Below are 22,643 nucleotides of genomic sequence, written 5' to 3'. Positions count from 1 at the left end.
GGAGGGCTGCTGAGCAAGCTTACATGACAGCTTTCTCTCTCAGCTATGGATTCTGGAGAATGCTTCCAGCTGCACATTGTGATCTCTAGGGAGTATTACTGTTCCGTTATTTAAATAGGCACCTATAAGTCCTATTATTCAGCTCATAAGTATCTTATTGCTTAACAGGGAGATCACGAAAATATTGTCCAAATTACACCAGAGAATAAAGATCGAATGCATTTACTATAGTGCCCTGAGCCTCTGATCTAAGTTCTCAATTATGCAGGAAAATTAGATGACTTTTATACACTGGTAGTGAGTGAACACATGCTGGCTGATATTAACCGTCACCTCCCTTCCGGCTGCTCATTCACCATCTGTTCAATAATTTACTCAGTCCATTGACTAGGAACTGACATTGAACCCATAATTTAAAACGTCTGGTTTATTAATTGCCATAGATTATATTGAAATGAATATTACTACAGGATGGAAGCAAAAGTTTAGCATTGTCTGGTGACTGGAGCAAGAGATGATATGCGGGTTCTTACTAAAAAAGAATGACATCGCAACAGAGATAGAGCAAGGAACCGATTCAGTGTAAACTGCTCAGTGTGACAGAAGCAGAGTTCTTGCATGGTATAAACTCAGCTCTATTGGAAATACAGTTGCTCATGAGCATGGCAGCAGGGATGGAGCCCCGCTGGCATGTTTGACCTTTCCTGTTATGTATTCCAATCCACAGAACTAGCACTGGGGTTAGAATGAAGGGAGGAGACACTTTTATGGAAGAAGAGGGATAATCAGATGCTTTGACAAGGAATGAGTTAAAGAGGCAATCATAATATTTTAGAACTTTTTGGCTCACAATAGTTCATGGTATTTATCATAGTATTGTAGACAATAAAAACTGGCTAGATTATAGATAGCAAAGATACGATGTGCTTAAATCCAAACATGATGATGGTGAGTCTATCAAGTCTATCAAGGAGAAAGGGCTGAAAATACAGACCCAGGAAGTCCCCCAGAACAGATGGGGAGGCCCAGATAGACAGCACCATTCCTAGAGCACCCTACAGTTTTGGGGTGCTCCCTAGTGCTGTGCTGCCTGGCAATAAAGCTTCTGGATAGTACACTACAAAATCACAATGATTGTCTTCTCACTAGGGATGAGTTTGTTCTTTCCCTTACATGTCTGGTTTTCACTTGCTCTTCCTAGGACCCCCAACTCTCCACACAGGCCACCCTGTGGGTGCTCCCCCTTTGTACTGTTATTTTCTACCACTCCTCTTTGGAGCACAACACAGTACTCTGGGCAGAGTCTTTACCTCTCCTTCCTGCCGGTCTTGCATGTGACTGATGGGTTCCACATCTTTCTCCATGTTTCTTTGACACTTCTTTTGAGCTCCATTTCACAAAGTCTTTTAATGGCACACACTAAGCCATGGTCACTATCTATAAAATGAGGAACCATCTACACTCCTCAATGGATTGACTGGGGTCTTTCTTAGTGATGGTGCATTGTGTCATCACCCTCCCTCCAGATTCTCAGGAGATTTACTGCCCACAGTCTCCGCTCTGTTCCTTATATGCTCTTAGTGGCTTCTCTAAAGCCTTATCTCTGGACTTTTCTTCTTACTCACTTCTGGAGTGTTCTTGATCTTCACATCATCTGACAAATATTTAAGCTGTCTGTCTCTGCCTCTTACCCTGACTATTCCTCCTGTCTTGCAACTACCCTCTATGACCAGTGTGGCCCTCTCAGGCTATTTGACAGCCCGGGGAGAAGTTCTTTGTTGGGCCACAGGAACTGCACCAGACACTTGGAGGAGGGGAAATTCCTGCTTCTTCCTGTGAGAAGAGCAGTGGAAGGGAAATTTCTCAAGTAGTAAATAAGACTCTTAGTCAGAAAAATTATGTTTGATATTCAGTTCTTCATTTACCAGGCATGCTCATGTTAGTTTTTACTTAAATTCTAAAATACTTGTCTTCTCATTTGTAAAATAAACAGAGATAAAATCCACATGAATGCCAAGTCAGAGACTCCTTTTGGACTAGCAATAGGTCATATGGAGAGGAAGCAGACAGGTGGTTCAAGAAAGAGGCACTCTGAGAGGAATCGTCCTTTAGGTGAGAACCTTACTAAGGGAGTTAGTGAAACCACAGACTACACACTGCATCTGAAGAGAAAGTGGTCAGTCTCCTAAGGCAATGCAAGGTGTCCTTTCCTAAAGGTTTCTAAAGGAGCTAGTGTGCCCTACACCAGGAGGAAGCAGGGATATTTGGCCTTCAGGGAGACCTGGGAGAAGAGGAAGGCTGAAGGTCAGTCACAGCAGCTGGCCTGATGTGTAAGGCAGTGGCATCTGGGAGGTTTGTGATCTAATGACAACCATATGGAGTCATGCGGAAGAGAGAGTTTTGCAGTCTTTGTATAGATCAGACTCTCCCCAGTTTGTTGTCTCTGCTTTCTCCTTTCTTTAGATTGTAATTGTAAAAGATCTACTCTTGATGCTCATGGGAAAGTAGAAGGTCATGTGTCATAGAAGCATCTTATATGGAGTTCGCCTGCAGGAGTCAGAACAGTGGTGACAAATCTTTCCATGGATATGACTGAGCCCCCACAGTGCCCTAAAAACCCTGGTGATAGGAAGGTGGTTTTAATAGTCTTTACTTCAGACTCCAAGAACTCCACAGCAACCTTTAGACACCTTTCTCAAAATGTCCTATCATGTAACTTTCCTTGCTTTGTGCACTCCTAAGTTCACATGTCTAAGAAAGCTATTTACTAGTGAAACAATGATCAACACATTCAGAGTCTGCCTTGGCCTTCTTTTCCATACCCGAGCTGTGTTCTACATGTCCTAAGATGACATCGATTTTTATATTTTTGGTTGTGAGCCTAGCCTTTAACGGCTGAGCCATCTCTCCAGCCTGATGACATCGATTTTTAATTGGCTCCCCTGTGTTCTTCACAACTCTGCTCAGACTCAAGGAGAGGAGGTAGCCCTGTTTTATGTGAGCTGAGATCTGCTGCTAAGTACTCCCTTGAGCACTCTGTGTGATGTGATAGAAAAGCTTGAGACTCTGCAGGGACTCTTGGTTACTCCCTACCATGTACCCACAATGCACTTGCTTCCTAGGGTCAATGACTACTTTCAAGAACTATAGACAGGGATGTATCCCATCACATTATTTCTATAAAAAACGATGTGCCTGTAATATCTGATTGCCTCCAAGCTTCTGGAGATGTGAAATGGCAGTTCTGCTGGGAGCAAGGGATGATTTTGTTCCCAAAATCTGAGTCCTGTTGGAGCTTTGGCTGGAGCTGCAGCCTGTGCTCTGGGGGAAGTGACAAAGGCCTTGGAAATGCAGGGATTCCACAGAGTGTGACTCCTCAGGGAAAGACAGGCACGCAAATGAGCCATAGCCCAGAATGGGACCAGGTCAGTCTGTGAAGAACTACAGAAACTGTGTGAAGGTCACCAAGAATTTTAAGAGACAGCTTCTTGTTTGACCCCAAGTTCCGAGTTTCTGAAGCTTTACTGTGGGTGAAATGAATGTCAATAAGAACTCTGAGGTTACAGAAAGGTGTTTAATTTCTCATCTTCTGGATTAGGATGGAAGACTACTTTCCAAGCATAAGAAGAATCCAATCGTGGTGGAAGATATTTATGATTTTCACCAAGGCTTGTATGTATGTGATTACACTCAGGCAGATAATGTGAGTTCCTGGACAGTCCGTGCTGCGGTTCAAGTGAGAACCATTGGTAAGTGACTTTTTCTGAACTCTTCTTGACCAGTGAAAATCATCTTTATTTGGTTAAGTGATTATTTTCCTTTAGATTAAAAAAAGAGATAGTCACACACGGGCAACCATTAAAGGGTTGCAAGATGTTGGCAAATCCAACGTCTCCATCAACCAAGGTCTAATCACTCAGAGAGGCTCAGCTCTGGGTCATCTTCATCTTGAGGTGGGATATCTATTTCTTTCTCTCTGGTTTAATTTTTGCAATCAATTTAAATATACATTAGATATTTTCTACATGAAGCATTAAGTGATATCCACATATCTGTTTAAAAATGTGTTAATTTTTTTACATGTTTAAAATCTTGTGTATTTATTTTTTAAGAAAAGGAACATCACTACTACAGCTTAAGATCTGTGCCCCATCTGCTTCCCATGAGGCACTGAAAAATTATAGTCTAGATCCGTGGTTCTCAACCTTCCCAATGCTGTGACACTTTAATTCAGTTCCCTGTGTTGTGGTGAGCCCCAGCCATAAAATTATTTTGTTGCTATTTCATAACTAGTTTTGCTACTGTTATAGATTGTGATGTAAATACCTGTGCTTTCTGTTGTCTTACGTAACCTCTATGAGTGAACCCTAAAAGGCTCTTGAACCCTAAAACCCCTGATCTAGATTAAATTTATGCTTTTGAGCTTTTCTTTGTATACACATGCATCTATTGATAAAATACAATACTGCCTTTTGCATCTTAAACCGTCACTATTATACTAAGGAGATGCTTTCCAACTGGTACCCATTATTCATGATGAGCAAAATTTAAATATTCCTAAATAATATTTGGGGGCCATGAGACTTTTTGATTGGTATCAAGTAGTGCTTTTACTTCCTCCTCCTAATTTATTCTTCCCCGACTAACAAAAACATCAAATGTCTCACCCTGTATTTTTTATCTTTTGGATCAAGTCTTTTCTGGCTTCTTCCTTGCATCATTTTTACCAGCGTTACAAATAACGGCATAGCCAAATGATAATCGTAAATTATTAAGTCTTGTATCCTGGGGCCAAAACATAACAGAATTAGTCATTGATGCTTTATTCCAAAGGACAATAAAGTAGCTGACTTAGTTCTTAGTGAAAACATTAATGGAGTTTACTCCTGGTTTTCTTACCTCAAGGTACAGTCCAGTGGATGTACATCAAGATACAGTCCAGTTGGGGTGCATCAAGATACAGTCCAGTTGGGGTGCATCAAGATACAGTCCAATTGGGGTGCATCAAGATACAATCCAGTTAGGGAGCATCAAGATACAGTGAGGTTGGGGTGCAACAAGATACAGTCCAGTTGGGATAGATTAATATTGAGCCATATCTGTTTATTTCCAGGCCCTTGCCCTTGCCATGGCTTTATCATGTATGAGAGTCCTCCTTAGAAGAGAAATTCTATGCACAGACAGTACTGGCATCACTTTCACAAGTGATGTGTGAGTATTCTTATATGCAGACATCCACAAGCCCTTAACTTCTCATGGTAGAATTTACTTTTCTTTCTCATTTGTAGGACTATTTCATCTATGTTGGTCATTCTGGTGTGCCATGCTTAATCCTCATCTGATTTTCTCCCTATGCTGCCATAAAACAGACACCAAATGTGTGTGTTAACTTTGGATTAAGGATCAGTTCTCTGACCTCTCAGAAATGACTGTGTTATGGGTCAGAGAGATAGAAAACAGGAGGTCACCACCCAGTAGAGAAGGAGAGAAAGGAGCAGAGGGTATGGATAAGGTCTGTGTCTTAGTTAGGGTTTTACTGCTGTGATCACACACCATGACCAATTCAAGTCTTATAAAGGACAACATTTAATTGGGGTTGGCTTACAGGTTCAGAGGTTTAGTCTAGTATAATCAAGGTGGAAACATGGCAACATCTAGGCAGGCATGGTACAGAGGGGTTGAGAGTTCTACATCTTCATCTGAAGGCTGCTAGCAGAATACCGGCTCCCAGGAAGCTAGGACAAGAATAGTAAAGCCCACACCCACAGTGACACACCTACTCCAACAAGGCCACATCTCCCAACAGTGTCATTCCCTGGGCCAAGCATATACAAACCATCACAGTCTGCCAGGTCCAACATTGGTGATGCACATTCAAGTCAGAGCCCTGGGGGAAAAAGTGAGCACCCATGTTCATTCCATTAGGAAGAGAAGAGTGTGTGGTGCCGTTCTCTTTGGTGTCAGGAGCAGAAGTACCACTCATGTCCAAGATTCATGAGAAGACACCATACAGATGAGAGAGACAGAAGACCAGAGAAAAGGGATCATCAGGTGGGAGGTTGGGGTCTGACAGCAGTGCCCACTTCACACTTGAAGTTGGTTTTAAGTTGTTGGTTCATTCTTCTTTGTCTTTGTGTGGAGAATTTTGTGTGTTTGTTTATTTGTTTCATTATTTGAGTTAAGGTCTCCCTGTGTATACCAGGATAGAATAATTCACATGTAGCCTAAGTTGGCACTAAACTTGTAATCTCTCACCTCAGCCTCCTCAGAGCTGGGATCATAGGCCTGTGTGACCACTTCTGACAAGTTTGGAGTTTTATTCAAGGGACAATAGAGGACCACTCAGTATTGCAATGTATGGACAGATTTGTACCTAGCACAGATCATTTTGACTAACATGAAGAAGTAATATTTTTGAAAGTAAGTTTGTAAGCAGGGAAGATGTGGTTAATTCAGGAAGTTGCCAGCAGAGCCATGACAATGGGCATGAATCGGAAGAGATAAATGGTAGTAGAAATATATAGGAGATGCTTTCATGAGAACGTAGGGCCTGTGAATAGAAAAAGCCAAAAATGGGAGTCAGGGCTGCATTGCCTTCTACTGATAGTGGGCAAGGTAGGAGTAGGTGTGGTCATCAAGCATAAGAGTTGGTGAAGATACCTCAGGAGGTGGAGGGAACAGAGTTACTGAGTCAACAGAAAGCCATGTGTTTTACAAAGTGAATGAGAAGAGAGAAGAGACATTCTAGTTCTCAGAGAAGGTAGTCAGTAAATGGTAGCACAGTTTAATAAGAGTGGAAGACAGAGAAAGAGGAGAGGAGATGCTAATTTGGAAGGACTTCAATGATCACATTGCAATGAAGAGAGGGTGTTAGATCAGTGATGGAGATCTCAGTCAAGGCTGGGGAAGGGAGTGTGAGAATAGCCAAGTTGAGGAGCAGGTTCCCGAGCCCCTGAAGTACTTCCAGCATGTCTGAAAGAAGGTGAAGCAGTAAGAGCTTCATGAAACATACCCTGGTGGGTGGATGTTCATGGGAGGGAGAGTTTTTGGTGTGCTAGGAAAATACCTTTGGGGGCCAAGACTGTCAGAAGGAGGATTGTGAGAGCTGTGTAGGTGCTGGAGGGCACAAGAGAGATGGCGTAGGTGAGGAAGCCCATGAGAACTGAGAGCCAAGGTGCTGCAGTAGAGACCATGGCTTTTCAAGGGAGACGGAACACCTTCAAGGTAAAGCAGAGCAGTGGAGACACATTGGGAACTTCGTGGCAGAAAGGTAAAGGGCAAATAAAACCAGAGTCTAGATGCATTGCTCCTCCATCCCAAGGTAAACTGTGAGTTGTAGAGTTGCTGGGTGGATGGTTTGGAAGCTCAGTTCCTTGGTCAGGTTCTTCCTCTTGGCTGGTGGCTCAGCCAAATGGCAACAAGAAGAAATCTTCCTGTAGGAGACATAGATGGAGGTTCAAGTTTGCAGTGAGCAGGACTGACTAGGTGATCATTTACCATAGGAAAGATGGATTCATGAAGAACTAGTTTTTTAATCTAACATCTGTAGCCTGATGTACCAGTCACTTCATGGACAAGTTGTGTGTATATGTGCACCTGCATGCGTATGCGTGTGTGCATGTGCTCATGTGCGTGTGTACAAGTGTGTTTGTAGGCCAGAGTACAAACTTGAGTTTTATTTCTCAGGTGTGATCCATCAGTTTCTGTTGAGACAGAATTTCACACTGCCCTGTAACTTGTCATGTAAGCCAGGCTGTCTAACCAGTGAGCCCTAGGTGTCTGTGTGACTCTATTTCTCCACACTAGAATTACAAGCATGCTCACCGTGCCCATGGGGGTGGGGGAGGGGCAATATTTTGAGAGTTCCATGGATCAAACGCAGCAACTTGTGCTGTTGTAAGCGCTATGCCAACAGAGATCCCCACCCCCCACCCCAGCCCTGAAGAAGCAACCTTTTGAGTGGAAATATCAATTCCAAGATTTATACATTCTGGGTAAAATTTTAAAAACAAAATAAAAAACAGCATCAACATCTTATATCGGCATTGACATAATATCCCCAAATATTCAGTAAGCAGGCCTTCAGACTTCTCAATGCAAAGGTTGATTTTTGTTTTCAACTTTCAGATAAGGACATCAATGTGAAGCCAGTCATACTGGATCCCATTACAGATACACTGGACGTAGAGCTTGGTAAGCTGCCTGGTTATTATCATCCCTGGGTCACCCTGTGCTTCAGGGACTAGAGCAGAGTGTGGCATGTAGAGCAATTAGATTTTGGAGCTAGAGTCTTTTCTGTGTACCTTCACTTGGCCTTGACTAGTCTTGTTGCCCCTTCTGGTTTCTTGATCTTAAGCCTCAGTCATCAGATTTGCCCCTCACTATCCATCCTGATCTTTCATTGAGGTAGCGTGAGGAATCATATTCTAAATGCCTGGTGAGTTAAAGAAGATGAACTGGTTTTATATGTTAGATGCATATGTTTCTATTTAGGTAATGTGTATGAATTTAGCAAGTTAGCATCAAGCCCTGTGGATTTGACTCATGGACTATCCCTTATGACAATTATAGAAGAATACTTCAACTCTTGCTCAAATGTATTCCAAAATGGTGCCTTCTTCTGAATAGGGGAGACACTGACTTTCTTCTGGCTGCCTTTTATTCTGTCAACTGCATTTATTGTTTTACACACAGCCGAGTAGAAATCGTTATGCTCGAAAGAAAATGGTGATGTTTCAGTGCTGTGGTCACCATTTTAAATGCGAACAAAATAGTTTTGTACAAAGATATGTAAACAAATTATTATGACAGCGTGAAGTCAGTAGGTGACGGCAGTGGCACATCCTGTGTCTAGAAATGGCAGGAGTGAAGAGGAAAAACAGGATCCTGCAATGAAGAGAAATCCATTCAAATCACATAGCCCGGTTGTGCACAGCATCAGTGAATCTTAAAGCATTGCTAGTGGTAGAGATCCAGACCCAAAGATGAGCTTTCAAGTGGATTCCCCAGCCGTTCATACACAAGTCAATTCTAAATGAAGGATAATCCACACTAGGAGTTGGGGGATGGGGAGGGTAGGAAGAGGTAGGCTGGTCCAATAACATGCATGGTGCATCCATCCTTCCATTGTATGGCATGCCAAATGTCTGAGAATTTAAATGATTTCTTCCCTAACTGCATACACCTTACACTGAAATTCTGCAAGGCCAATTGATGGCTAGAACCTCAATGATCGTGGAAGGGTTGGATGCTCCAGGTCCACAGCCTTGTTACAACTTATCTTGGGCTTTTTATGGCTATAATAATGTCCACGGGAAAGCACAGTTCTCATCTCAAAGGTGACAACAAGCTGTTTACTCTGGGGTCCAATATGAGTGAGTGTGACCCAGGAACACAGATTACCCCAAGTCCATATTCCAATGAGATAACAGTTTCATAAAGCTTTATGACGACAGGGAAAAGAAAATAACAAACTAAGACACTTTTCAAATACACTGGGGTTAAGATCAGATACACAGGCTGCAGCCCATTAAGGAGACCTCAGCTACTTGATGACAGTTTTAACATTTTGGTTGGCAGAAGCCAGTGGTCTGTTATGCCAATACATTCTTTAAAAAAAATCTAATATATCCTAATTATCATAAGGATGTTAAGTCAGCTATGGAGGGGGGCAAGGAATGGCTGCTAAAGAGGGTATAAAGGCCCAAGATCAATTGTAACAAGGCTGTGGACCTGAAACATTACAACCCTTTGACAATCATGGAAGTTCTAACCATTAATTGGCCTTGCAGAAGGTTCAGTGTAAGGTATGTGTGGGAGTTTTTTATATTTTTCTTTTTTGCTTGTTTTTTCTTTATTTTGCTCTTTAAAAGAATTTCTATTTACGGTAACCTCATGGCATTGATTCAATGTGTAAGCACCAGCTAGTCAAATTATCTTTTTGATGTATCTTATACAGCATCACTAATGTTAAAGACTGGGTAGAAGAGTGGCCTGTTCACAGAGCTCCAGCTTGACTGTGGATTTCCTCATGTTAGGGACATTTGAGACACACAGCTGAGCCACACGGGACGATTGTAAGCAGAACTGTGTTGCTGAGTGGGATGTGTTAGTGCTTGGCTCTTCCTGGTACCCACGTGACTGACACCTGCTTGCAGTCCGATGCTGTCTTCTGGTATTTTCCCACCACATCAATGTTCTAATGTGTTCTTCCTGTTTTCTTGACCTCTGCATTTTCAGGAAAATCTTTAACTCTACCCTGCAGAGTACAGTTTGGCTTCCAAAGATTTTCAAAGCCTGTAATAAAGTGGTATGTCAAAGAGTCTACACAGGAGTGGGAAATGCCATTATTTGAGGAGAAAAGGTAAGTAAAAATTGTGAACTTTAGCCATTGTGACCCAAACTAGTGCTTTCAAACCTTTAGAAATTTCTAAAACAGAGTTTATGGTGGTGGGTTAGCCACTAGCACCCACTAGTGGTAAAAATAAAATATAAAAACACTATTCATCCATCCGTCTGTCCGTCCGTCCGTCTGTCTGTCTACCACTATTATCTGTCTAACCAGCCACTATTATCTCTCCATCCATTTATTCCCCCCTATCTCTTATCTCTCATCTATCATAATCATTTAAAACTCAGAGGCACTCCATTTCTCATGGGACCATAAAGTAAACTAGGTATACAGAATATTTGGTCAATGATGGAACCATATACAGAAGTGGCCCCCTAAGATTGTATCACTTATTGATGTTAGACTGCCTGTGTTAAGTACCCTGTGATGTTTGCACAATGGTTTCAAACACCCTAGACCATGTTAAAGTGTTTTTAAGATTAATTTAATTGTTTTGAGACAGGGTCTCATGTATTTCAAACTCTCTATGTGGAAGAAATCTTAAGTTTTCAAATTCTGGAATTACAGGCATGTATCATTACATTTTATGTATGTTTGGGATTGAACCCAGAACCTCATGCATGCTAGGCCAGCACTCTACCCACAAACAACATCCACAGCTTTCATAGTTTGTCTTGGTACCAGGGACATCCACTGTGCTGAGAACATACTCTGTCACTTGACTAAATCCTCAGCCCACAAAGGGGCTTAAAAACAAATGGGAGAGGGTGGTTCCTGCCCCACCAGATCTTCAACTGTGTCTTCATTCAGTGTATTAAGAAAATGACGCCATAGCACAGATTCTGACAAAGGAGAATTGGTTACAGGGCTTACCCTGGAGTGGAGAAATCTATCTTGGAATACTAGCAGACTGAAACATTTTATGATAACTAGACTTCATTCGTTGTTATCTGTAACTAACAGACACCTCAGAATTTATGGGAGAGAGAACTTGACCTGTTAAAAAGAAAACTGTAGACCTTCAGAGCCAAGCCCTTCAATCTCTAGAAAAGTAAGTCTCTATTCTAAGAGCAAAAGAGCTGAGGTCCATCATGGCCAGTCAGACATGTCAAAAGGAGATGTGTCCTCCCAATTTTCTACATTAGATACAGCCCCCCACCACCCCAAATCCACAGAATGTTCCCTCTCGTTTTTCAAGGATTTCACTGAACAAATGTAGTATTTTGGAAACCATAGATAAACAGTAAAGGAAAGATTTTGCTAAGGGAAACACCATTTAGCAAGAAGTTCTAAGATCAAGGAAAACATGGGATTTCAAACTGATGCTGCATGATGATCTATGTAGGAGAAGTGAGGCCGAGCCCAGGTTCTCAAGCCACCTCACCTGTGGCTTTCAATCTGATTTCCAGGAAGTGGCAAGGCAGCCCTGGCCTTCTGTGAGGCGCCATCATCTAGGTATATTCTGTGATTGAAGACCTCCATTTTTCAAAGTTACCATAAGGGACAGATGTGGTATAAGCCACATGCACATCAGAATGTGTGGCAAGCAGGAAGCATCTGTGGACTAATTGTAGGCTCACAGCAGCATAACCCATCCCTTAATGTGACCAATGAACGATGCAGTTGTAGACAATGGGAACTAAGTAAATGCAGAGTCATAGTTTTCTGGGTGGGGCAGAGATCTGGGTGCCAGGCTGGAGGTGAGACATACCAAAGGATGATGCCATTACTGTGGCCAAGCACCACTCTTCCTCCTCTGAGCCTTGCCCCTGACACTACCAAGTCAGGATGTTCATATCATGACTCCTTAGAGTTTGTGTGGTGAGGAAGAAAGAGATTAAAGAGTCTATAGTCAGTGTCCAGCCAAGTACCTGGTAGCATGCCTCAAGAGGAATTAGGTGTGGTGGTGTTGTGTGTATGTGTGTAGGTGTATGTACACATATGTGTGCATTTGGAGGCTAGGGGTAAATCTCATGTTTCATTCCTCAAAGGTCACTAATCTTGTTTGGGGTGGGTGTGGGGTGGGGGTGAGGATGGGGGAGCAGAATCTCTTCCTGACTAAACTAGGCTGGCCAGTGAGCCATAGGGATCCACTTATGTCTGCCTTCCCAGTGCTGGGATTACAAGTACATGTTACCATGCCTGGCTTTTTACATGTTCTCTGGGGATTAAATTTAGGCCTTCATGCTTAGGAAGGAAACAATCTACAGACTGAGCCTGTTCATAAATTATTGATATTCTTCATTCCCGGGGGGGGGGGGTGGTCTTACAATAAAGTCCAGAGGAGGGCCACAAGTAACCTGTACTTTAGTGTAAACCCTTAGCAGATTCCATCAGTTGATCTATTTTTGATCTTCCATAGTCTTATGAGAAATTCCCACTGGCTCTTCGTCAGCCTTCTGGGCACAGTGTCATGAATGACAATCAATCTTCCTGAGTGGGTATGAATTTTCTCCTCCTTTCCTAGGATTCAATCCACTTTCAAGAACGAAGTCATTGAACGTACCGTCTTCTTGAGAGAAGTCACTCAAAGAGATCTCAGCAGAAAGTTTGTGTGCTTTGCCCAGAACTCCATTGGGAACACAACACGGATCATCCAGCTGAGGAAGAAGGAAGGGGGTAAGCCTAGAACCTTGTTCCCAAAGACTCACAACTGTTCTTCCTGAAAGGGGAAGGGCCATTTTCCCAAAGAAGAGCATCAGTGTTTGCAGTGAATGTTTTCCAGACACCCAAGCACTTTGCTGTGGTAGCTCCTTTAAGGCTCTGACCATGGCCGTACAACTGACTTTGACCTGGGCTTCTTAACAACTAATTTGTGTTATGTTGTAAGAGCCCATTACTCAGCTCACCCAGCTTGCCCGTTCATGCTGTTACCCATTCTTGTACCCTTCCCACTTATTCATTTCCTAAAGCACTCCATTAGACCACTTATCCCTCCTGTACCTACAAGAATCCCCAGCCTCACCTACCCACACCCACCGCAGCAGGCCCAGCGTGCAGACATCACTTTCTTTGCCATTTGCCTCGGCTGGCTTCCAGAGAACATGACAACAGCTGAGAAATGTCCAATGAGGAACAGTTTGATCCTTAACAAGATGTCCAGGGATGAGGTTGGGTCAGTCACAGACTTGCTTAGTCGATGACTGGAACATAACCGGGCAGTGTAAATGTCCTCCAGCCATAGCGTGACACTGTCATCCTGCTGTGATGGTGGCTTTCCTATGCAGATCCCTTATTTATAAGCTGAGTCACAGAGGGTGCAGGGCAACGCTGATATAACTCCTGGTCTAGGAATGTTTAGCCTTCAGTGGGGATGAGCACACACAAATGCAATCTCCAACAGGCAACAGGAATGGTACAGATGAGCTATGTAGACACTCGTGGGAATAAAAATAGGTAAAAAGGCTTAGCATAGTAGGTCAGCTCGTCAGGAATTCCTCATCCACCTGGCTCTCTAGGGTTAACTGTGGACAATTCCATCTACACTTGAGATGACAGAGATAGCGGCACTGGTTTTTTATTACATAAAAGGGTTGTTGGCCCAGATGTGTTGGCTCAGAGTTCTGTGTTTCCCTCAGTGGTGTTTGTACACATCCTCCTCGGCACGGCCTTGACGCTGGCGGGCGTTCTGGTGGCAGCTGCTTTGCTCTACTGGCACTGGATTGAAGTTGTCTTGCTATGCAGAACCTACAAGAACAAAGATGAGACTCTCAGGGGTAAGATCACCCAGCATGCCACTCTCTGCCTAAGTCACATGACAGTAGTTGTGTTTCTCCCTACCTATTGGCTTTCTTTTCTTAGAGCTGTGTTAGGTATGATTTCACGTGGTTCCTGCCAGCCAGAGCAGTCCATAAGAGAGCAGTCCACGAGAGAAGTCAGAGGTACCTAGTGTCTGATAGGTAGTGTCTTATCTTGAAGGCTTAAGTTCCTCCTCCTCTTCCTCCTCCTCCTCCTTGTCTTCTTCTTCTTCTTCTTCTTCTTCTTCTTCTTCTTCTTCTTCTTCTTCTTCTTCTTCTTCTTCTTCTTCTTCTCCTCCTCCTCCTCCTCCTCCTCCTCCTCCTCCTCTCCTCCTCCTCCTACTCATTCTCCTCCTCCTCTTCTTCTTCTTCTTCTTCTTCTTCTTCTTCTTCTTCTTCTTCTTCTTCTTCTTCTTCTTCTTCTTCTTCTTCTTCTTCTTCTTCTTCTCTTCTTCTTCTTCTCTTCTCTTCTTCTTCTTCTTCTTCTTCTTCTTCTTCTTCTTCTTCTTCTTCTTCTTCTTCTTCTTCTTCTTCTTCTTCTTCTTCTCCTCCTCCTCCTCCTCCTCCTCCTCCTCCTCCTCCTCCTCCTCCTCCTCCTCCTCCTCTTCTTCTTCTTCTTCTTCTTCTTCTTCTTCTTCTTCTTCTTCTTCTTCTTCTTCTTCTTCTTCTTCTTCCCCTTTTTATCTCATTCTTCTCCTCCTTCTTCCTCCTCTTTTTCTTCCTCTTCTTCTTCCTCTTCTTTTTCTTCTACTTGTTTTTCTTCCCCTTCCCTTCCTCCTCTTCCTCTTCCTCCTTCTTCTCTTTTTCATCTCCTTCTCCTCCTTCTTCTTCCTCCTCTTCTTTTTCTTCATCTTCCTCTTCTTTTTTTTTTACTTTTTCCTCTTCTTTTTCCCCTCCTCCTCCCCTCCTCCTCTTTTTCCTCTTCTTCCTCCTCCTCTTCTTTGTCTTCTTCCTCCTCCTTCTCCTTCTCCTTCTCCTTCTCCTCCTTCTTCTCCTTCTCTTTCTCCTCCTCCTTCTCCTTCTCCTTCTCCTTCTCCTTCTCCTTCTCCTTCTCCTTCTCCTCCTTCTTCTTTTTCTTCTTCCTTTTCCTTTTTCCTGTTGGGCTTTACAACAGGGAAGACTGAAGAAAGTATTCTAGCTCATTCTAGTTACCAGGAACTGTGTAGTAGACACTTTTTTGGGATTTATGGGATTTGAAAATCTCTCTGCTAACCAATCTGAGTTCATTCAGCATGTGGCAGCTTTATGTACTGCCATCCTCGTCCATAAAACAGGACTGTAACAGCAGCAGGCAAAGAGGACAGTGTGTGAGCTCACCGAGGCTAGACATCGCTTGCCTTTAGACTGGTACCTTAGTATATAGAAACTCAGGATAATTGGCAATGGATGCCCCTTGAGGATGGAGCACATGCCCTGGCAGAGTATTGATTATTTCCATCCTCACAGCCCCCTTAGACAGAGAAAGAAGAAGCCATGATCTTCATATTAGATCACCTGAAAAGGCTGTATCTTAACTTTGAATCTTTGAGTCTGGCTTTAGAAACTCATCACCTGGGTTATCACCGCATAAAAACAAGGCACACCAGACCAGGGATTTGTCCTAAAGAAGTGTAAGTTGCACAAAATAAGTCCTATTATTACTAATGACACTTCTATCAATTCACCCCCACGGTTATAATACCCATCCTGTTGTATGGGCTAGAATGCTGCTTTAAGCTTCGCTGGCCCTGGAAAGTCTCAGGTACAGTGTCAGTGAACAACTTTGCTGCTTGGAGCAGGTCTGCCTGCCGTGTAAACACCCTCACTGGGAGGTTCCTCCTGAGGCCAGTGCCTTTTGCAGGCTGAAGTAATGGCACCCAGAAAAGAAAGAGAAGTGTTCCAGGTCTGAGTTCAATCCTGAATACACACACACACACACACACACACACACACACTCCCCAGAACCAAGCTAAGAACATGAGAGAAATACACGCATTTCATCTTTCTTTAGATCGATTATTGTTAACATCCTTTGAGATCTGTAAGAGCCAACAGTATTTTCAGAATTTTTGTTTGTTTAATTAGCCTTTAAAAAATTTTTTTTGAATAGATAAAATACCTAATCAATCTTCCCTAGGTGAGTCCACACCCCTTTCACTGATTTTTTTCTTTATTTCTATTTTTTTTTTAACCTTAAGATTCTAGAGTTTACCTACCAATCGGAGTCAGTTGATGGGGAACATTCAAATTTGTCTCTTTTCATTTCACTTTTTAACGCTGCGATTTGCTCAGAATTGGCTTCTCAAGCACAGTGCGTTAGCGCCCTCTGCTGGTTAAATGGATATTTGTTTACACAATAAAAGCCCAAGAGTTTATTGTGAAATGTCTAAACTTCATTTAGAAAGAAATAATACTAGGAGGTCATACGTAGGTCCTGTAACACCACACTTTGTAATTTCATTACTGAATAAGTTTATCTTTTGAATTATAGAACTCTGGGGTTTTACAAAAGACTGGGAGGAATAGAAGTAGCTATGGTGTGTTATACTTTTTTTTTTTAAGCTTTTAAAACCATCTCCACTGATATTCATCCATTGTTCCTTTTCTCCTTCCCCTCCTCAGTAAAGGTGCTCTCAATTTTTTAACCCTTTCTTCATATCAGTGTGTCCTACTATTCTCCTCTCCAGAGCTTCTTCTTTACCCTTACCTCTCACACTTGAGCAGACCAGCACTTACCTGCAGGCCACACCTCAGAGTCTCCTCCTTCCTATATGGGCAATCTAGTACCTCACAAACCAGCTTCCAGAGGTTTGGAGGCTCTGAGCCTCCTGTTTTATTTGTAGATGCTAGTCAATCCTTGAGGCGTCTTTTTTGACTCACGTTGGGCAAGCACACTGCCAAACAGCCTGAGACACTACTTATGGCCAGAGACACTAATTACTTCTAACAACACTGTAGGTGGAAGTTATGGAAAAAGCCTGAAATATAAACTCCAGCTGCTCCATCCCAAAGCCTGTGAGTTAATGTGTGAGTTTTTCTGTCTCCTCTAGGTAGGTTTTTTTGCATATCCCATAACAAATCTGCCTGATAATATTATCAACAGAAGTACAAGAAACCTTCACAGTATCCTAACACTAGTTCTAGAAATGTAGCTTCTCAGATATAAGGGGAGGGCTGGGTGAGAGCCAGAGACTCGAGTCCGGCATATTTGCTACATCATGCAACCATCAACATCCTGCGAGGAGATCTTTACTGATCTCACGTCACATGCAGATACAAGTACTGTCACGTGACACGGCACTTCATGACAAGGGTACATTCAGATACATGGACCCTTAAGCTACTTTTCTCTGTAGAAACAAAATTTAGTGTGCTTGTATAAACAGAGAAGGTATAGCCTACTACCCAGTAGGCTATGGACTCTCTGGAGAGTGTATGTATATAAGTCTATCACTACACAGTGGGTACTATATATGTAAATATATAGATAAAGCCTGACTACTTCTAGGTATAGGTGAGGAAAACAACCAACACTCAGTTAAGCAGAAGAGAAAATTTATCCAATCGTGAGACTTGTTAAAGGCCGGGTACATGAGGCTGCTGATGGCGTTGCAGGGGGCAAACACTATTTGGAAGCAGGGGTGTTTTCCACTGTCATGGCAAGTGAAATGCAACACATGTAGAGGCCAGTGACAGTCATGTGTATGGACTTGGTTGGAGGGCTATGCTTCTGTGTGTTGTGCACATAGAGGACCACACCAGCGTGTTGTGCACACGGGATATATGTGATGTGTTGTAATGCGGTGATGACTTCAGCAGCCATGGACAATAGGAGTCACCTGTGTGTTGTTAGCTTACGGGACCTCCACTGCGATGCGCCCACTGTTAACTGAACCGTCCGTTGCTGTTGCGTGGCTGTTAAGTGTGCCGCCGTCTTCCTGATGGATACTGGATCCGATCTTAACAGCACTTGCTTTCTGGTTATTATCAGGCTTTAACAGAGCAGACTCCTCTTTGATGTGAGATTAATGAGCTAGAAACACTGCAGATAGGAAGAACGATCCCTTCACGAGCACACGAGATTCAATCACGGGAGGCCCCAGCTGTTTGATCTCTCCCCTGCAAGGACACAGGGGTGCCTCATAAATTAATCATTGGGTTTTATATGGACAATCAAAACCACTCTGTGGTGTGATTTTAAAATGAATGCATCAGCTGGCTTTGTTTTTAATTCCTTTTTGTAAGGATCCCAAATTGTATTTCTTATCCATTTAGCATACACGCCAAACACCTGTATATACCCTGATAGGTTTTTTTTTAAAGGACTTTGGTTCTCCTTGTTGTTCCCTTTCCTCAGATAAAAAGGAATTTGATGCATTTGTATCCTATGCGAATTGGAGCCCTCCTGAGACTGAAGCCACGGGATCTCTGAGTGAGGAACACTTGGCTCTGAATCTTTTCCCAGAAGTGCTAGAAAACACATATGGATACAGCTTGTGTTTGCTTGAAAGAGATGTGACCCCGGGAGGAGGTAGGTCTTGCCTGCAGAGGAACCAATTAGAACACAAAGAGTAACCCACTGTAGCCCAGAGCTTCTTCTACTGTGCCTTCATTGTGATACACGCCTTCTGTGTTTTCAAATTTTTTATGAGCTTAGATCATCTTGGACAAGAACACAGAAAACCATGCTCTGGAAACATGCTCCGTCTTCCAAAAAAAAAAAAAAAAATCTATTTTCAGGAAAATAATGAATAGTAAAGCCACCTAAGCTTTCTCTGGATTCTTCCTAGGAAATAATCACTCTCATCCTGAACAGATGGCCTTTCTGGCTTCTAGAATTCTGCTCCAACAGGTGGTGTAGCAGGCCTCTTAGCTGGATGTCATACATGACCCATCCAGGCCTCAAATGGCCTGCTAGTCTTCCCTGTCCCAGATACTTCTACAGGTAGCTTGGGATGTACCCTATCCCTCAGTCATATACTGACATGATTTAGGTGGTTCAGGTGGTGGTTTAAGGCCGCAGGATACAGGGACAGTTGGTGGGTATTGGCACATACCTTCAACAGTTCAGAGTGTGACAACAATGGGGCCAGGGTCCTTTCTCCTTATCTCTTTGCCGAGGAGTATCCAAGTTAGAAGAAACCTTCCAGACATCTCTGGAAGGTTCGAACTCGCTATGACTCAAGTTTTAATAATATCAGTTGAAAGTCGTTAATTTATTTTTTGTTTCCAGTGTATGCAGATGACATTGTGAGCATCATTAAGAAAAGCCGGAGAGGAATATTTATCCTGAGTCCCAGGTACATCAATGGACCCCAAGTCTTTGAGCTGCAAGCAGCAGTGAACCTTGCTTTGGCTGATCAGACATTGAAACTAATTTTAATTAAGTTCTGTTCCTTCCAAGAGCCAGACTCTCTTCCTTACCTCATCAAGAAGGCTCTGCGGGTTCTTCCCACAGTCACGTGGAAAGGCTTGAAGTCGGTCCACGCCAGTTCCAGGTTCTGGACACAAATTCGTTACCACATGCCTGTGAAGAACTCCAACAGGTTTATGTTCAACTGGCTCAGAATTTTCTCGAAGGGCTTTTCCCCTGAAAAGAACCAAGTGACCTAGAAACCCCTGGGAGGAATACCCGAGGCAGGGAACAGCCACAGAGCTCAGAAACTCCTTCTCTCCAGCCACCAGAAGAGGTGCTGATGGGCAAGCAGAACTTGCTGTGTGGATCAGGCTGATAGAATATTGAGCCTTTCTGCTCTGAGCACCAAGCAAGCTTGACAGGTAGTGGAATGAAGCAGCATCTGTGGTTTTAGAGTCTGAGTTTCTGGAACAGATACAGAGAGTAATACTCCAGACCTCTGCTGTGAACTCGGCACACATTTCCCTGAGAGTTTCCAAGTAGCCTGAGCAGAATCAACAGAAATAACTCCATAGGCTGTCCAACATGCATGCACGCCTGTTTTGCACTCTATGTATGAATTTATCATGTTTACATTTATATACAATCAGATAAATAGGATTTTATTTTGTTAGTTGTGAGTAATTGAAACTCTATCTGAAGCCCTTCTGTAAAGAAATTTTGCTGCATGTTTATTCATCAACTCTACAGAGGAGGAATATATAGACTCACAGAGCACAGAATGGATATCATCTTCTGGGTCCCTATGGGACATGACTACTTTGAAGGCATGAACTAGGTTTATGTTTCTAGACCTGCCATTGAATAATAATGCGCATGGGATCCATTGTTGGCAGAAACCATCATGACTCACAAATGCTTTTAATGAGCTCATCCTGTGCCCAAGCTAAGAAAGGTATACACTATAGAATGAATGGTGGTCATTCCCCTTGTGTCTAAGGGACTGAGTGAGAGGTGGACTTGCTTTCCTGCTCAGTACTGTAAGTGAAAGTCACTTCACAAGTCACTAGCATCAGAAAAAAAAAATACATGATCAACCTCAGAGTGTCAAAATTTTGAGTCAAGTTCTTCTAAATTGTACATAACAGAGAGGACAGAGCCCTCCTTTTGGCTGGTACAACCTGCACAGGATTTGGATTTAAAAACAGGATAGCACTAATTACAATTTCTCCATGTTTCCTTGGCGAGAGACCTTTCGTGCAGAAATCAACTCTTACCCGAGTCTCTGCAAGTAAAGACTGGTTTGTCCTAGTTCATGAATCTAATTAAGACAAGGAATGGATTCGTAGTTATCTACAACCTGGAAAGGCAGCAATTGTCTGAGGCCTAAGTGCACACATCCGTTGACAAGCGGCAAGAATACAACAGATGCCATACTTTTGCATGAGCCATTCGCCTGCTGAGAGTGGCACCCTTTTATGGACACTGATTGACTGAGTGGTCTTAGGGAAAGTCTTCCTTGGTAACAAGATGATATATTTAAGGGCTGGGTCATCGTTTTGATTAACAAGATTGAATTTGGTTCTCATAAATGAGTCTGCAGCTAAAACAGGGTTCTAGTTGATGTGCCTGCTTATGCCCTTTGAATGCCACCTTTCCTGATGGAACAGGGTGGCTTATCACATGGCCAGTGAAGGTAGCAACTCATAAACTGGCTCCCATATCACGAGTCACATCCACTGTGGACCAAATGAGGTCCACAGGCAGAGTGGGTCATCCGCTGACATCTGACCACTTGGTGCCTGTGTGAAATGCTCTTCTGATCCTCCTTCGCAGAAGAACCACATCATAAAAACCACTTTGGCTTTGGCGCTAAGCATCATCCTGGCTGGAAATCTCAGAGCTAAAGAGGAACCAAAGAGCATAAATTATCCCTGGAGGAAGTTTTTATGGGAAGGACTGCTGTGGAATTGCAGTGGGGAGGAACCCACACTTGTTGAACCACAGTGCCCTGGTTATGGCCAGGTTTCCTGGGTTTCTTGTTAGCCTCTCCCTGAGATCATAGACTCAGAAACCTCTTCTAGCCAGTGCAGCTAGGTTTATCTTGTTCTAAGATAAGTGAACACCCAAGCCTTTGGCTTTACAGCTCCTCAGACTTGTACATACATGAAAGCAGAAATACCCATTCTATGTTTATAGAATGTCCTCTTTCCCATAGGTAGGTACAGTGAGGATGACAGCTTTGCATTTGGGGCAAAATGGTATTAATATTTACCCTATGCATATGAACTAAAACAAGGCAAATAATTGAAACAAAATTCTTATGTGTGGAGACATTGGCTGAGCAGCTAGACTCAGCAGAGTGAAAGCAAAGCCGGGTTTCCTGACTGCACCATCTTGATAAGGAAGCCATGGATCCTGCCTCTTTTTTTACATACATTGAACAAATACAATGGTCACCATACTTTATTTTCGTATAAAAAAAGCATCGCCATTTGAGATGGATGCTGTCCTTCCTGGACACACTGCAGACCTGACCTTATGGACTCTGTAGGGTCTCCTAGACAGTTCTCAGAAACAGTTCTCAATAACATTCGTGTTATTCCCAGGTCAAAACTTCAAGTAATAAAATAAACACATACAGTCCTGACTGTTGGCTTGTTTTATGACAGCTAGATGTAAGCAAAAGCAGTTTGACTGAGAGAGCGCCCCCACCAGATCGGACTGTGGGAAAGCCTGTGGTACATTGTCTTGATTCATGATCAATGCGGGAGGGAGGGCACAGCTCACTGTGTACAGTGTCACCCCTGGGCTGGTGGCCCTGGATGCGATGAGTAAGCAGGCTCAATAAGCCATACATAGGAAACCAGTAAGCAACAGTCTTCCATGGCTCTGCTTCAGTTTCTGCCTCCAGATTCTTGGCTTGTCCTTCCTGGACAACGGACCTGAGAATTGTAAGACTGACTAAACCCTTTCCTCCCCAATTTGCTGTTTTATCTCATGGTGTTTTATCTCAGTAATATAAACCCTAACTGAGACACTAGCCTCATCACAGCTATACAACTGGGAGGCATGCATAGACAAATCACTTTGAGGCTGGTGAGATCCTTCAGTAGGTGAAACACTTTCAGTGTACCTTGGTGACCTACTATGATCTCTGGATTCCACCTAAAGGCATGAGGAGAACAAATTCTCAACATGTCCTCTGACCTCCCTGCAT

The 22,643-nt window shown here is 43.0% G+C and overlaps 1 protein-coding gene across 1 annotated transcript in view; it reads left to right on the top strand.

Annotated features, from left to right (window-relative positions):
* Window positions 1–22,217, top strand: part of Il18rap (interleukin 18 receptor accessory protein) — a 32,182-nt gene extending 9,965 nt beyond the window's left edge. Inside the window, 8 exon segments of the mRNA XM_034521897.2 lie at window positions 3,599–3,749; window positions 8,128–8,193; window positions 10,240–10,363; window positions 12,819–12,970; window positions 13,930–14,067; window positions 18,425–18,598; window positions 19,301–19,647; window positions 19,650–22,217. Of these exon segments, the coding sequence (XP_034377788.2) occupies window positions 3,599–3,749; window positions 8,128–8,193; window positions 10,240–10,363; window positions 12,819–12,970; window positions 13,930–14,067; window positions 18,425–18,598; window positions 19,301–19,647; window positions 19,650–19,799 (1,302 nt within the window). The 3' untranslated portion in view covers window positions 19,800–22,217.
* The last annotated feature ends 426 nt before the right edge of the window (window positions 22,218–22,643 follow it).

Source organism: Arvicanthis niloticus, chromosome 17 (genome assembly GCF_011762505.2).
Source record: "Arvicanthis niloticus isolate mArvNil1 chromosome 17, mArvNil1.pat.X, whole genome shotgun sequence".
NCBI classification, from domain to species: domain Eukaryota; kingdom Metazoa; phylum Chordata; class Mammalia; order Rodentia; family Muridae; genus Arvicanthis; species Arvicanthis niloticus.
This window is presented reverse-complemented; position numbering and strand designations above follow the sequence as displayed.